Source organism: Sander lucioperca, chromosome 17, assembly GCF_008315115.2.
Source record: "Sander lucioperca isolate FBNREF2018 chromosome 17, SLUC_FBN_1.2, whole genome shotgun sequence".
Classification (NCBI taxonomy): Eukaryota; Metazoa; Chordata; class Actinopteri; order Perciformes; family Percidae; genus Sander; species Sander lucioperca.
The window spans coordinates 3,344,256-3,358,548 of record NC_050189.1 but is presented as its reverse complement, the minus strand read 5'-3'; the positions used below and the strand labels follow the sequence as shown (position 1 = coordinate 3,358,548).

At 41.4% G+C, this 14,293-nt stretch overlaps 1 protein-coding gene across 3 annotated transcripts in view; it reads left to right on the top strand.

Moving 5' to 3' along the window:
- The first annotated feature begins 370 nt into the window (after nt 1–370).
- Nucleotides 371–14,293, top strand: part of LOC116043285 (NACHT and WD repeat domain-containing protein 2) — a 51,400-nt gene continuing 37,477 nt past the window's right edge. The window contains exons 1-2 of one of the 3 annotated variants that reach the window (XM_031289866.2): nt 371–1,074; nt 2,477–2,645. In XM_031289866.2, the coding sequence (XP_031145726.1) occupies nt 2,498–2,645 (148 nt within the window). In that variant the 5' untranslated portion in view covers nt 371–1,074; nt 2,477–2,497. Of the gene's footprint in view, nt 1,075–1,298; nt 1,790–2,476; nt 2,646–14,293 lie in introns of those variants that run through there. The other 2 variants (XM_031289863.2, XM_031289864.2) reach the window with 2 other exon arrangements.

Here is a 14,293-nt window from a genome sequence, read left to right as displayed (position 1 = left end):
ATCTATATAGGCTTCATTCTTCTTTTATACAATCATAACTTAAAAAGCATTAGTGCAGAGGCTGAGCTTAAGGTTGACGCGAGAGCTCACTCTTCATCAGATTCAGAGAAATACTTGCTGCTGCCCGCTAAACACTAAGACTGAGAGATGGGGGAAATATATGGTTCAGCGTTTCCCCCCCACAAGAACAGCACAGTAATCAATTCCGTTTAGTACAAATCCAATGCACTTAAACTTCCAGCACGAATAACCAGAGGCTGCAGAGCAGAGGTACAGTTATCGATAAAGCAATTCATCCCCACACACACACACACACACACACACACACACACACACACACACACACACCTTCTAGTCCTCCTCCGGGGTGCTGCTTCTCCCCTATCCGCGGCAAAGGCTACTCACTCAGTAACATACTCAGAAAAGTAACGCATTACACGTTACTTAAGCCAATTTCTCTTCTCATAAACTCTCATGGAGCAGTAGCTTGTTATAATACCTTTACAAATTAGCTATGGAACTGTGCTTTGCCAGATGGAAAAAATGCCAAGCACAAACAACTACAACGTAATAACTATTTGTCATTTTAGCTATATCTCACGTAGCCATAGAGGAAAAGATGCAGCTTAGGCTAACATTGATTACGGTAAAAACGAACAGGACAGTGAAACAATCTGATAATGTCACTTTCATGTGAATAGGCTAAATCAACTTTATTCGACGTTTAACTGGTTAAAAAAAAAAGTGAAGGTGACGTTTCAGTACCGTCGCTTTCAGTTCAAGGCTAACGTTACTTTACTTTGTTCCTGACTTGGTAGCCTAACATTTAACAGTGGTAACGTCATTTACGACATCACACTGCTGCTGACTCCGCGGTCCAGTGCTATGTTTAATGGGGGCTGGGTGAGCAGTCTGTCCACCGGAGAGGAGAGAGACAGGGAGAAAGACTTAACAAGAATCCAGAGCTCTTCTTCTCTGTCACCTCCGTCAAGTCAAACAGAAAAAAGCTAGAGCACGACCGGAATTACACATTCAGCCTTCAACGTAAAAGGGCAAATTACTGGAACAAGCTAGGTAAGTATACGGAGCTAACTTATAAGATATAAAACACACTTTAAATGAAAACTGAGTTATTTTTTATGTACAAAATAGTGATTTGTCTCGAAAACCATTCTTGTTTTCACTGTAAAGCCTTTTAGCCTTTAGGGTGAGGGTCTAGCAATCTGTATGCTGAAACTTCTATTTTACTTTGAAAATTGCCAGCCTGTAGTCGCGCTTTTATTTTGCCAGGCTTCACACACACTCCCTCTCTCAGAGCTCGGTCGGCTTGTAGAGACAGCAGGATGCCAGGGGGAGCACTCCGATACACGGCATCCGTTTTACTGTCTCCCGGCGTCGTCTCTCGGCCACAGAAACTCTGATGGGCGTTTTTATCTTCCTTTTACCGTCCTCGACGCTTGGATATTTTCGGAAGCCACGACATGAAGCGAATGAATGTGAGCAACAAAGAAGTGTCCTGTTGTGCCTGTCTCCAGCATCACTAGTAGTCAAGTCCTCCCTTGGATGCGGTGCCTCTGTGATTTTTAGTGGTCTGTTTCAGAGGATATAACGTAGTGTTCTGTAGTGGACTACCCAACTTTTCTCCGCTTTTTGTTGTCTTTTTTGGAGGTTTTCCGTCTTTGAAACAAAGATTTCAGACCAACTCCGGAAAACCAGCGACTTGACGTCTACTCCTGGCGGAATAACCATTCGTAGCGGTTATTCGCCTTTACAAGCATCTTCTCTGGGGGTGGGAATACGACTGATGCTTGCCTTGCTCGTCTATTCGAGTTTTGTTTCGTCTCGTTCTGTTTGTCTGTTTGTCCCACAGTGGCATGAAAATTCATGAATGCGTCCAAGGACATGTATACAAATTACGCATGCACCATGACGATAGTAGGCTGTGCGTAATATCCCATTATTATATCCCTACCATATTATTGCAACAACAAACATTCAATTTCACTCCTGTGTTTGGAGAAGATTTGGCAGATCCATCCTAACTTAATTGGTGTGTGTGTATGTGTGTGTGTGGCATGGGCGTTATGAGTATAGCAAGGTATTGTCACGCTTAAGCCTGCAGTAAAATGTCCTAAATAAATTGTGCATTTTATGTGAGAAAAGATCAAACTCGTAACTCTTTCAAAGTCACATTTTAAACAAAATGCCCAGTGGGGCATTTTGGAGCAAATATTGATATGTGTCTTGAAAGTCCTAGGCATCTTCTGTCCTTAGGAATTAAGTCAATGCATGTAAATGTGTCCAAAGTTAGCTGCAAATTAAAGCGTGCAGCTCCATGTCTTTGCCATAATTAACGCCCCGTGTGTGTGGATGGATCAGGGGAATCTGCGCGCAAGCATGCACGTCTGTCCATGTGCCTGTGTGTGCGCCCCTGGCCGCGCTAACATGCCCCTTCTGTGCGTGTGTTTGTGTGTAGCCACGCTGGAAGTCGCCCACCATGTGGCCGTCGGGTGTGGGGAGCAGGCAGCCCTGCCCGCGGGAGTCGGCGCTGCGCAAGGCGGCCATCAGCGGCAATATCAACGCCCTGCCGCACCACGTCCCCATCGGCCGCAGCGTCCGGGTGTTTATCTGTGCCAACCCCGACGGTAAGACCTAGTGTGACAGCTCCATCTTCCCATCATACACACACTCTTCAACCCTGCAGACCTTCAAATAAGACGTTTTTTTCTTCTTTTTTGCATTTTACAAATATGGAAATACATTAACCATATTATCCAGATGTCTTGGGCTTTTTAGTATGTTTTAGTTGAATTGTCTGCAATGGAATTTAAAGATGTAACTTGTGTGGACAGTTCTTGAGAAATTAAATAAAACAAATTGCAGCTATTAGCTTTTAGTGCTGTAAAAAATAAATGGAACTCAAGCTCTGTAAAATAGAAGGTTAATGCATTGGGAAATAAAATACAGCCACTTTACAAGCATGTGATCTCGTGATCCAGTATTGATTTAGGCCCATTTAAAAAGTCAGGGTTCTGAGATCAAGGTGTAGTCTATTCGCGAGGCATTGAGCTGCAACATATAAAGATCCACTTAACCTAATAGAAAAAAACTGGAAAATATCTTAAATTAAGTTCCATTAGACCAAATGACAACTTGACAAAAAACAAATTGGCACATGATTTATTCCAATATCACAATGAAACAACACATTGTTCTCGACATAGAGTGCATGGTGTGAGCAGAGTGCAAAGACAGTTGGGTTGTGAGGGAGACACCCAGTTGCAGCTCTGTATTTGAATATGCCCTCTGGGCAAAGGGGTAAAAATAGGCTCCGTAAAACTGGAGTAAACAAGGCAAGGGAAGTAGAGTAGGCCATGAGAGAAAGAGAGAGAGAGAGAGAGAGAGAGAGAGAGAGAGAGAGAGAGAGAGAGAAGGGCATGCCAGAATTAAAAAGGCAGGTTGCTTTTGTCGATATATCACTGTCATTTGCTTGCCCACGCTGAGCAAATTGCTGTGGACCCAAAAAAAGAAGAAGAAATTGAACTCAGTTTATTGCAGTATTATGGCCCGCGGTACAGAGTGAAAACGCTGGCATTGTTTAGCCACCTGTAGCTGACTCAGTCATTCAGACCATCACCTCACAGTACGAATTTAACGCTCCAATCTACACGTGGATGGAAAAACGATGAGGGGGCTATTCCAAGTAGTTTTTTTTCACACTGTCGGCACAAATGGAAAGCCACACATCTCAGCCTGAGCTGTGAAAAGAGCTAATTATGAGCTGCTGTTTCCAGTGAAGCGAGGCACTCAAACAGTGGCGCAGAAACACTGCTGATTCCCCTACCTTTGTCAAATCACATTTGCAATAAGGTATTCTTTGCATTTGTTTTGATCTCAGATGAGTTCACTCCATTACAGTATTCCAGCTGTACTGTAGATATTGTCAGTAACAGAACAGATTCAAACTATTTGCAAAAACTTTCCTACTCTTGCAAACTTTTGCGGTGCTGCAAATCCTACCTTCTGTATAAACATGCACATGAAGAAATACTGTTATTCCTAACTATGACAAAGGTCTGCCCTCAGTCCTGCTGCAGTACTTGTTTCTCCATGTTCACTAGAGGGGGCTGTCCATGCACTTATTTAATAGCATTCAACACACTGTACATGTATAATGTGGTCAAATCAGACAAGCAATCATGACCCAAATGGATACAATACATGTTTTGATGATGCAAGAGCCCCTCTCTGCTTCAGCATCACCCTTTTGGCATTTTCCTCCAACATTTTGATTTAAATCCCACCAAATCCTACTGTCACATAGTGGAGTATTAAGTCTATTTAGGCTTGTGACCGGAAAGCTGTGACCGTGAAATTGAATGAGTAACTCTAACCCTAGTTGAGCAGGAACAGAAAGAGCATATTTCCTCACATTTCTCCCCAAAGATGTATATGCATCAAATAATGAAGCAGTAGGAGTGTGAAGAAGTTGCTGAAAGCTGGGCAGAATCCCTTGCTTTGACAAACTCCCCATAAACATAACAGTGTCATTTCACTATGTGTAATACCAGACACTACAAAGGTACACAATGCTATCCGCAGTAATAATCTCCCCATCAAAACGGTATAGCAGCACTTTTTTATTGTGTCTGTTTGACCGGGGGACATCTCTGCTTTGATCTACAACGCCAAGATGTTTAAGTGCTTGCTGGTTATAGTGTTGGCTCTGCTGAATATACTGACCCTAATGCTCTTAATCAAAAGCCATAGGCAACTGCAGGGCAATGCCACTGCTGTCTTCACCGTCAGGGACCTCTGTTGTGTTTCTTTGCGCTGTCAATAAAAGGGGCATATCATTTTTAAATAAATTGGAAAAAGAACATTGTCTTCCTCAGAAAAAGTAGAAGAGAGTGGTTTGAGATATCAGCACATGCATATGCTACACTAGAAGGTTCACTCCACAATGCAGTGATATAGAGTAGGCTATATGTATTCCAGAGTGTTTGCCAAAATGTAAGCCAAACTACTAATTTGAGTGGTGTCCTTCCATCCTTCCATGATGTTAATGAATCACTCAAGTTCTTGGCGCATGTGGATGAATCTGTGTGTGTGTGTGTGTGTGTGTGTGTGTGTGTGTGTGTGTGTGTGTGTGTGTCCACAGTCGATCAATTAAAAACTCCACTATCTGTTCTTGCCAGTAGCGAGACAGCAGCAACAAACCAGAGAAAAGCCTAACATGATTTATTTATTTTTGTGTTTACTGCTCAGTGCATTATGCAACCTGTCTCTTCTATCAATGTGTGTGTGTGTGTGTGTGTGTGTGTGTGTGTGTGTTTGTGTGTGTTCATGGAGATCCATATAAGCATATCAAGACAACTCCATTACTTTGCTGTAGTCACCTCAGGGGCTCTGGCATCGGTTGTGTGCAATAGGCAGCTATTTCAATGCAAGCTATCACTAAAGCTGTTTAAAGTTGATAAAAGCACGAGGCCGTAGGGATGCGATGCATAAAATCATCTACCCCTCCAACGCACAATCATCAAGGTTATAGTATGTCACCACAGAGACCACCAATTACATTAAATTTTACCCCACAATTATTCCCATTGTTCCAAATTTCTCTATTTATCTTTTTCTGTTTGTTTTGTTGGTTTTTAACTGATTTCCCGTAATTCAATGGTCTCTTTACTTCAAGAATATCTCTCTCTCCCTAATCATCCACTTTTTCAAATTGAGTCTGGTGAAAGAGAACAAAGAAGAGAGTGGGAGGGATGACAAGGAGGACAGAGGGAGAGATGGCAGGTGGAAAGGGTGGCTTTTGTTTAAGAAATTGCTTTTCAGGGGCTGGTGAGTGCAGATTTCTGGGCGTTTTAGGCCTTCATTTGTATAGGACAGCTTAGACTTGAAACGGGAGAGAGAAGGGGACTGACATGCAGCAAAGGGCCGCAGGTCGGAGTCGACCCCGCGGCCACTGCGTCGAGGAGTAAACCTCTATATATGGATGCCCGCTCTACCAGGTGAGCTAACCAGGCACCCGGGGCCCCAGTTCTGCAGCAAGTGAAGTGTTAGCGAGCTTATTGCTCCCCCTCTTGTGTCGTCCTTGGCCTCCATGCCTCCGCTCTTCTCCTCAAGGGAGAGAGAAAGCTCACTCTCACTAGTTTGGCAGCAGCTTTAAGTGACCTCTCTCGGAGTTTCCCAGAGTGCTGTGGAGCAAGACTGCAACCCCCAGGACATCGTTCTGACAAATTCAGCAGTTGCCCTCACACACTCATCTAATTCCCAGGGTTTTTGAGCCATTTAATGGAACACACTATAAAAATATCTCATCGGTGAATGATGGTGATGCAACGATGCAAGATACACCTGAATGAAATTACATAGTGATCATCCACTTATAACCAACATAATTAACCTCGAGAAAAACTAGTGTGGTCTGCAAGTGGTTTATAACTAATGGACATTTTATTTTATGTGCACATCAAGGGCTCTGCTGGGGAGAGTTTGGAGGCTTAATGCTGATAATTGAGATTGAAAATGAAGAAAATCTTACCAGTAACTTCCAATGAATGTTTCTTTCAATGTCTTCTTGGAGGATATATTAATTTTCGGAACCTGTCACTATTTTTGGCTACTTTTAAAGTCACTACAATATAATGTGGTAAGGCTTCAAGTCTTGCCAAACTGTTTCTTAGCTGTATTCTTTAGTTTTGCAGATAATAAGTCGCTGCATCAAAAGTGTTATAAATCTGTATGTCAGTTATGCATGCTTATCCATGGGCTTACAAACTCTTAATTTCCAGATTCCATTTTCAGAATATATTTCTTTGTTAAAAAAAAAAAAAAAAAAGATATATTGATGAATTTCCCAAAACCATGGAGTAGCAACTTCACTTCGAAAATGAATATTTAACACATCTCCCACAATTTAATTCTCCTTGGAATATAGTACTTTCTCTTCATTTCTCGAGATCCTACCATATCAAGGACACTGACAGAAATAAAGTGTTGCATGCAAAGATTTATCATCCTAAAAAGGCACAGTTTCCAAGATTAAAAAGTAACAACGAGGATTAGAAATGGGATGACTATCTGGCTATGAGGTTCCTAGTGAGGCAGTATGATATAGATCTGATAAACAGTGTAAGACCAAATCTCTCCACAAAACTGCTACTTTTACATTTGATTACACAACTATATTAAAGCTCCTTATGTTACAAGAAAGCAAAAACCTTTACTACCTTATCACATACTTTGTGTACGTGGAGCAGCATAATAACTCAAGTAACTAGGGTATGCATAGGTTTGGTTTTAACATTGGTGGGGACTTTTTTTGTCGGACGACCAATATGCACAATTGTATACAGTATATGTGCACTTGCTCACATGCCCATATGCACACAAACACACACACACACACACACACACACACACACACACACACACACACACACACACACACACACACACACACACAGAACATTACTTGCTCAAAACGGGGCTTGTATTTTTGTATGTAAAGTAATGTTTCACATTTTTATTCATTACTGTAAGTTTGAGACTTAAATTAGTATTTAAAATTTAAATATGATAGAGCTTTATGCTACATTTTAAATCAGCTTATGAACCTGGAGCAAACCTGAGCCTGATACAAGACCACATCCCCTCACTCTTTCATTCTTCGTTAAAATACTTCCACATTTTACAGGAAACAAACAGACCTGGCAACTCTGCATTGACCTCACCGGTTATCGATTTGTTTTAGATTGTTGAAAATATCGGTAGGGACAATTCACTAGTGCCCTGACATTAGTAGTAGTAGTAGACATGTCCGTGACAGGAAACTGACGGAAAACTAAAGATGCAGCAGAAGAGTTTGGATATTTTGAAAAGCATGGCATCACACCTTGGCATCATTGTCCATCTCAAACTTCAGTACAGCAATAGATTCAGCCTAGTCTGGCTATCACCAGACCAAGCTCAATCTTTTAAGATTGAACATTAGTCTGGGGAGTCTGCTCTGTATTTTCTACTGCACGAGAGGTGTGATCAACAGGCATAGTTCAAATGACTCTGTACGCAATTGGATAGTCCTTCAACCAATCAGACCAACGATCCGGGTGACGTACTTTGCAGATCGAGGCAGAGCGAAAGCCGGTAGGTACTAAGGCAAACACATCCTTCTTTTGTAGGAATTGTTCCAGGGCAAGTTTCTGTTCCGTTTTCAGGGAGAACTTGCCTTTGAACTCTTTTAAAACAGCAGTGACAGTGGCATCAACGGGTTGCTGCGCTTCGGTGGCCGTCATGTTGAATGTAAACAAAAAGCTGCTTGGTCGCTTCTCTATCGTCATCATGTTAAACCCGCCAATAGCACGCCAGGTGGATAAGCCAGTTCGTGATTGGTTCCCGTAAATTTGTAACGGAAGCAGGATAGATAAACGTACAGGTTTCCAACCTGAGCTGCAGGGCAAAATCAAATCGGCGGCAGATCGGGCTGGGTTTACCCAGTCTAGATTCAACCTAAAATCTAACATGTTTGATATAATCCTGATTAGACCATCTGACTGGTCTGAGATTCTGTCTGATTTGAATCTTAAATCTTCAAAAAGTTAACATGCGGTGTCCATGTCTCAACGATCTTGAGAATCAGCCATCATGGTTTACTATAATTGGGCTGTAAAATGTTTTAGTGTGTTCCCAACATAAATTTGCTTAGCTGCTAGCACAGATGTTATCCAATGAACTAATCATAGTACATGTTTATGTTGGGTAGACTAACACTGGTTCTTTATGCAACCACTGGGTTATTTAATCATACACAATTTAGGTTACTGGCAGAGAAACGGGGAAGTCCCCATCACTGTTACATCCAGTCCCATATTACCATGTTTTACTGTAAATTGTTTTTTTCCCTTGATGCTTAACATCAAGAGTGGATGGTGGCACAATAAACTCCAGTGAATTTCTTTCATCTTGTTTCAGTGGTATTCAGATAACCTGTAGGGTCTCCCTGTGCTCAGGAAATCGAGGAACATCTGGCCTTTATGGATGGCTGATTTACACTTTTGTCTTGAGCATCGTCCAGGTCATTTGGGATCGATATGCTCCCTGGCTGTGCGTTTGCATCATCGCGGTTCAGTTTCAGGGGTCTCATTTATAAAACAGTGCGTAGGATCCTTACTAAAAGTGTACGTACGCCCAAAAGCCAAAAATGCCGTACGGCAAAAAAAATTCAGATTTATAAAACCGTGTGCATGCACATCTGTAAGCAATGGGCCTCATTCACCAACCGTTCTTACGAATAAATGTGTTCTTAAACCCCACTTAAACACTTTTTACGAAGATTCTGACATTCACTAATGTTTTCTTATCTTGGATTTGTTCTTAGCTAAGAACAAAATCTACAAACACTCAAGAGCACTCTTGCGCACATTTGAGTGATGACAATTTGCTCCAAATAATTGGTTACTGCATTTTATTTAATTCTACGGTTGTTTACAATGATAGTATTGTACTGTAATGTATTTCTGATCATTTGTTGAAAAGAAAAAATCATAGTATGCAAAGAAACACTAACAGTGCAATTTACATCAGCAATTAAACTGATTAAATCCTGCGTTACTTGGTGATTGATCGCGCTATTTATAGGGCCAAAATGGAGTGGTTTTTACTTTGTTACATTTTGCAGCAATTATCTATACTTTCTATTCCACTACATTTCTACAACGTTCCGTTACATTTTCTGATCAGTTTTTCCTCCTGCCAAAATGTCTTCCTGACCGTCACACGTTTGTCTCACCAGTAAAGTTTGGTTGCCATAGATCTATATGGGGCACCGCCGATCCACCGCTCCGGTGCTCCAGAGCCCGGGCAGCAGCGCCGCTGACCCTCGGTAATACAGCCTCCAGTAAAAGTGAAAATAAAAATAATTGTTTTTTATTATTCCCGTTTTTAAATCATAGTTGCCTCTCCACAGCGTTGTTTACTCCACCGCCAGGCAGCGTAAGACCCGTTCATATCTTATTTATTTGGCTGGACCTCTTCACATCTCCTCCCCATTATCGCTGCTTCACACACTTTATTTGCTTACTTGCATGGTTAAAAAAAATAAAACCGTCTTAAAATACATTCATGAATAAAACCAACCGCATTCTGATTCTAACATATTTCCATTTTATGCTGGTTAGGATAGGAACTTCTTTTAAAAGCCAGCTGGCCTTGTTTGTGGTAGTGGACATCTTCTACTTTTACTAAAGTAAATATGTCTCTGGTTATTTGTACTTTTACTTAAGTACTGAGATTCAGTACTTCCTCCACCACTGCAATGTACAAGTCATCTGCGACTCCAACAATTATCTCTTGAACGCAGTCTCCCGCTTCCCAGGAGGTGTACAGGAAATGTCATGCCCTTATATGGGAATTTGCGGGGCGTTTTCTTATGCTAATTAGGAACAACTGGCACGCGCTTTCAATTACGAAGACGTGGGATTCATCAATCCTAAGAACACAGGTGCGAACAATTCAGCTGTTTAAGAACACGTCATGAATCTGACGTAGACTTTTCTTAGGGACTTTCTTAAGAACATATTTAAGAGAAAACTTAGGAAGATATTGGTGAATGAGGCCCAATGTTCCCTTTATAAATCACAGATTACCTACAAGTGTGCGTAAGTGAATCAGCCTCTTATCCCGTCCTGTACACGCCCATTTTTAACCATAAATAGTCAAAGCAAAGCACCTCATGAATGCTGATCAGTCTGTTAATGACCCTGGCAGTTGTTCTTTCGTTATGCCAAATCATGCCGAATCATGATGACTGGTGGGGAAAAAGCAAAGAACTTCTCAGACGTCAAAACGGCAGGCATTACAGCACTTGGGGACAGCTTTGATATACCAGACGTAGATTTAACAGAACTATATATTATATCCAAACAAGCCTAAGCGATAAAGTTGAAGATTACATATAATATTTATAACCCTAACAGCCTTGAACCGCCTACTTACTACATTCCTGTCACTACCCGATGTGACTGTGAGTCTAGTGCAGATCCGATTCCTAAGGTACAGCATGCAGTGGACCAAACCACTGTGAGGCAAAGGAGGAGGAACTCAAAATGTTTCTAACCTTAAAAAGCATTTTTTGGGGTTTGTATTGTTTTACTACTTACACAGATATTTTAAGTATTTACAATACACAGCATGGTTTTCTAGGGGGGGACAACCCTTAGATGGGGGGGGGTCCTGACCCCCCTGGGATTTACGCCCTTGCCCGAGATACAATTTGAAGACGAAAGTCTAATAGGCAAACACACTTTTCTTCATGCAGGTTTTGTCACCAACAGTATTAAAGTTTGGACCGATAACGAGGACATTAAGGCCCTGTTTACACGATGACGCTCGCGGGTGAAAACGACAAAATATTTTATTGGATGTGCCTTTCGTTTATAAGGCGACGGCGTTTTTGGGGCTTAAAAACACAAAAAAGTGAAACCAAATATGCGGGGCTTGCATGATTTCATAATCTCCGCATTTTCGTTGCAAAAAAGTCACATATATCTTAGCAGAAAGTTGAAAAATGTTGCGTTTACTTCACACAAGAGCAGCCATTTCCCCCTGTTGCCATGGGAACGTTATGAAGTGACGTTATGAAGTGACGTTATGAAGTGACGTTATGAAGTGACATAATTACGCGACGTGAACATCATCGAAAAGCTGCAAACCCTGCGATGAAGCCATGATGAAACCACAGTTTTTGCAAGTTCCCGCAATTTTTGCAAGTTCCCGCAATTTCATTGCATAAAATTGCATAAATATCCCGCATATTCCATTGCATTTTTTTAAGAAAACGTGCCGCATAATCAAGGATTTTTGCCCACAGCAATCACAAAAAAACTCAGCATTTTTGGAAGGACTGGTCATTGTAAATGACCACCGTGTCACAGCTTTGGTCTATTTGCTGAGGTTCTTCTCTCTCTCTTTTAATCAGATCTCTAAGCAGTTGTGCATACCAAGTGCCTCTGGAGTGTCAGTCGGCGTAGCTTGATGAGAGCAGAGTGATTGCTTTGTCAGAGCCTTGTTGGTGAGACTTGCAGTGATCACTATCTAGAGGACTGAAGGACCAGCTGAAGCAATGTCAGTGTTAACTGACTTAATAGTGTTGTAATGATTTTGGGTTAGCTTTGTGGCTCGTTATCCATAGAACTTTAGTATCACGTACTGCTCAGATGGTTTGTTGATGTTTAAATCCTTCCATCAAGAAAAAAGCCAAACAATGCCTGGTTGCAGTTTTTCAAATGTGAGGTTTTGAGTATTCAAATCACTGTAAATTGAATATCTTTGGGTTTGGATCAACAAGTACTCCAAACCATACGACTATATACTGTAGTTCTGTACTGTAGTGTTCCTCCCCTCTAATAGGATCCACAGGAGCGTTTCATAAATTAGCACCACTAGCGGAGGCAGGAAATATTATTATATAAATAATAATATAAATTCAGATGTTACTTCACTTCCGGTTACGCACTTGACGCAGAACGTGACGTAGCTCTGTTTGTTCCTTAAAGTTAAAAAAAAAAAAAACCTTCCCCGTTTACTTTTATTTTTGAACGGGACATGAACCCCGGTCTCCTGGGTAAAAGTCTTGTGTTTGTTTGCCCCATCCACCACATCAACCTACCTCCTTACTCGGAATTTGACGCTCTTATATTTTGTCACCTTACTATCTGCTTTGCTCCCATCCTAATTACCGCGAGGGCACCGCCACTATAAAGCGTAAATATGAGTTGTAATTGCTGCTTGAACAAACGACTTATGTGTGCGTTTTTCAGGGGAGGACAGTCTCGTTTGAACTGTTGGTTGGACAAAACAAGCAGTATGAAGATTCTTGAAAATTCTTGAAAATTCTTTTATTAGGATAACCCCTTGAGATGTACCATCTCGTTTTCGAGGGGGTCCTGAACAAAATACCACAAAAAAACATTGCACACATACAAACAAGATAATCAAAACAGACAACAACAACAAACAAAAAAGAACACACAGAGCCTACAATTACAACATAATAAATAACAGGGAATAATCATTCAGAATATAGACAAGCGTTACTGTAAAATGTCAGTGAGATTAAGTTGTTCAGTAAAGAGAGAAGAGTGAGGAATGAGATACAATTGGAAGGGTGAGTCTACATGTACAGTTAGTATGAAAGTGAGTTGCCAGTTGCCCTCTTGGACACTGGGATATTCCATTTTCACCTATTAAAGACTAAACAATAAATGGAATATAAAAATAATTGTTAGCAGCACCCCTTGCATTGAGTATAAAAAAAAGAAGGAAGAGAAAGAAAAGAAAATGTGACTGTATTTCTATGTTCAAATGGCCGCCCATTAGTTCCCTTATGGGAGGATGAGGGAGGAAGAGAGAAAAGAAAAGGACTGGATAAAGAAAAAAGAACGCGCTGACAAGACATATCTGAAAGGAAAGATAGATTGGTCGACACTACTGAAATAAACAGATTGGGAAATTGGAGGGAGGGACAGACAGCGAGAAAGAGGGGAATGTAACATTCAGTCTTTGTTCCTTTGCAAGTGGGTGCGCGCACACACACACACACACACACACACACACACACACACGTCAGGCTGCCATAACTCATCATCATCCCACAAAAAAGAGAGAGAGGGAAAGGCGTCATGCAGTTACCAGCACAATACAAACAACAACACAGTTTAGTCTGTCAGGTCACGAAAGACGCCGTGCAGCAACATGCAGATTTGGATTGCACTCCTTTTTATCACTTCCCAAACACATAAATAGGTTTAATGCAAATTCCATAAACGCTGCTATTCTGTGGTTATGATGTCACCTACAACACTGTAAGATAACTGTAATGTATCTCTAATGGAATTAGGTGAGAGCTCCACTGATGCAGCAAGTGCCGTTTATTTCATTTGCATACTATTACAGCCGTTCAGTTTTGATTTGACATTTTGCCCGGGTAGCTGTGGGCAGATATATGTACGGTCACGGCCCAAAGCCTTACTAAAGATAGATGAGAGGAATATTCGTCAGACTAAATTTATGGGCTCTTCTGCTCACACTGCGTATGACACGGTTAGTGACTGAGGGGATGTTTGTGCGCCGTCCACCATGTGTGTTCTTTGTGTGTGCATATGTGTGCATGTGCAAGTCAGCTTCTTGGACACACAGGGCCTCTCTGTCGGGCATGTTCTGTTTTTAACTATCCATCCACACCCTTCAGAAAAAGAGAGGGAGGAAGAGACTGGGCCTGTCCAAATAC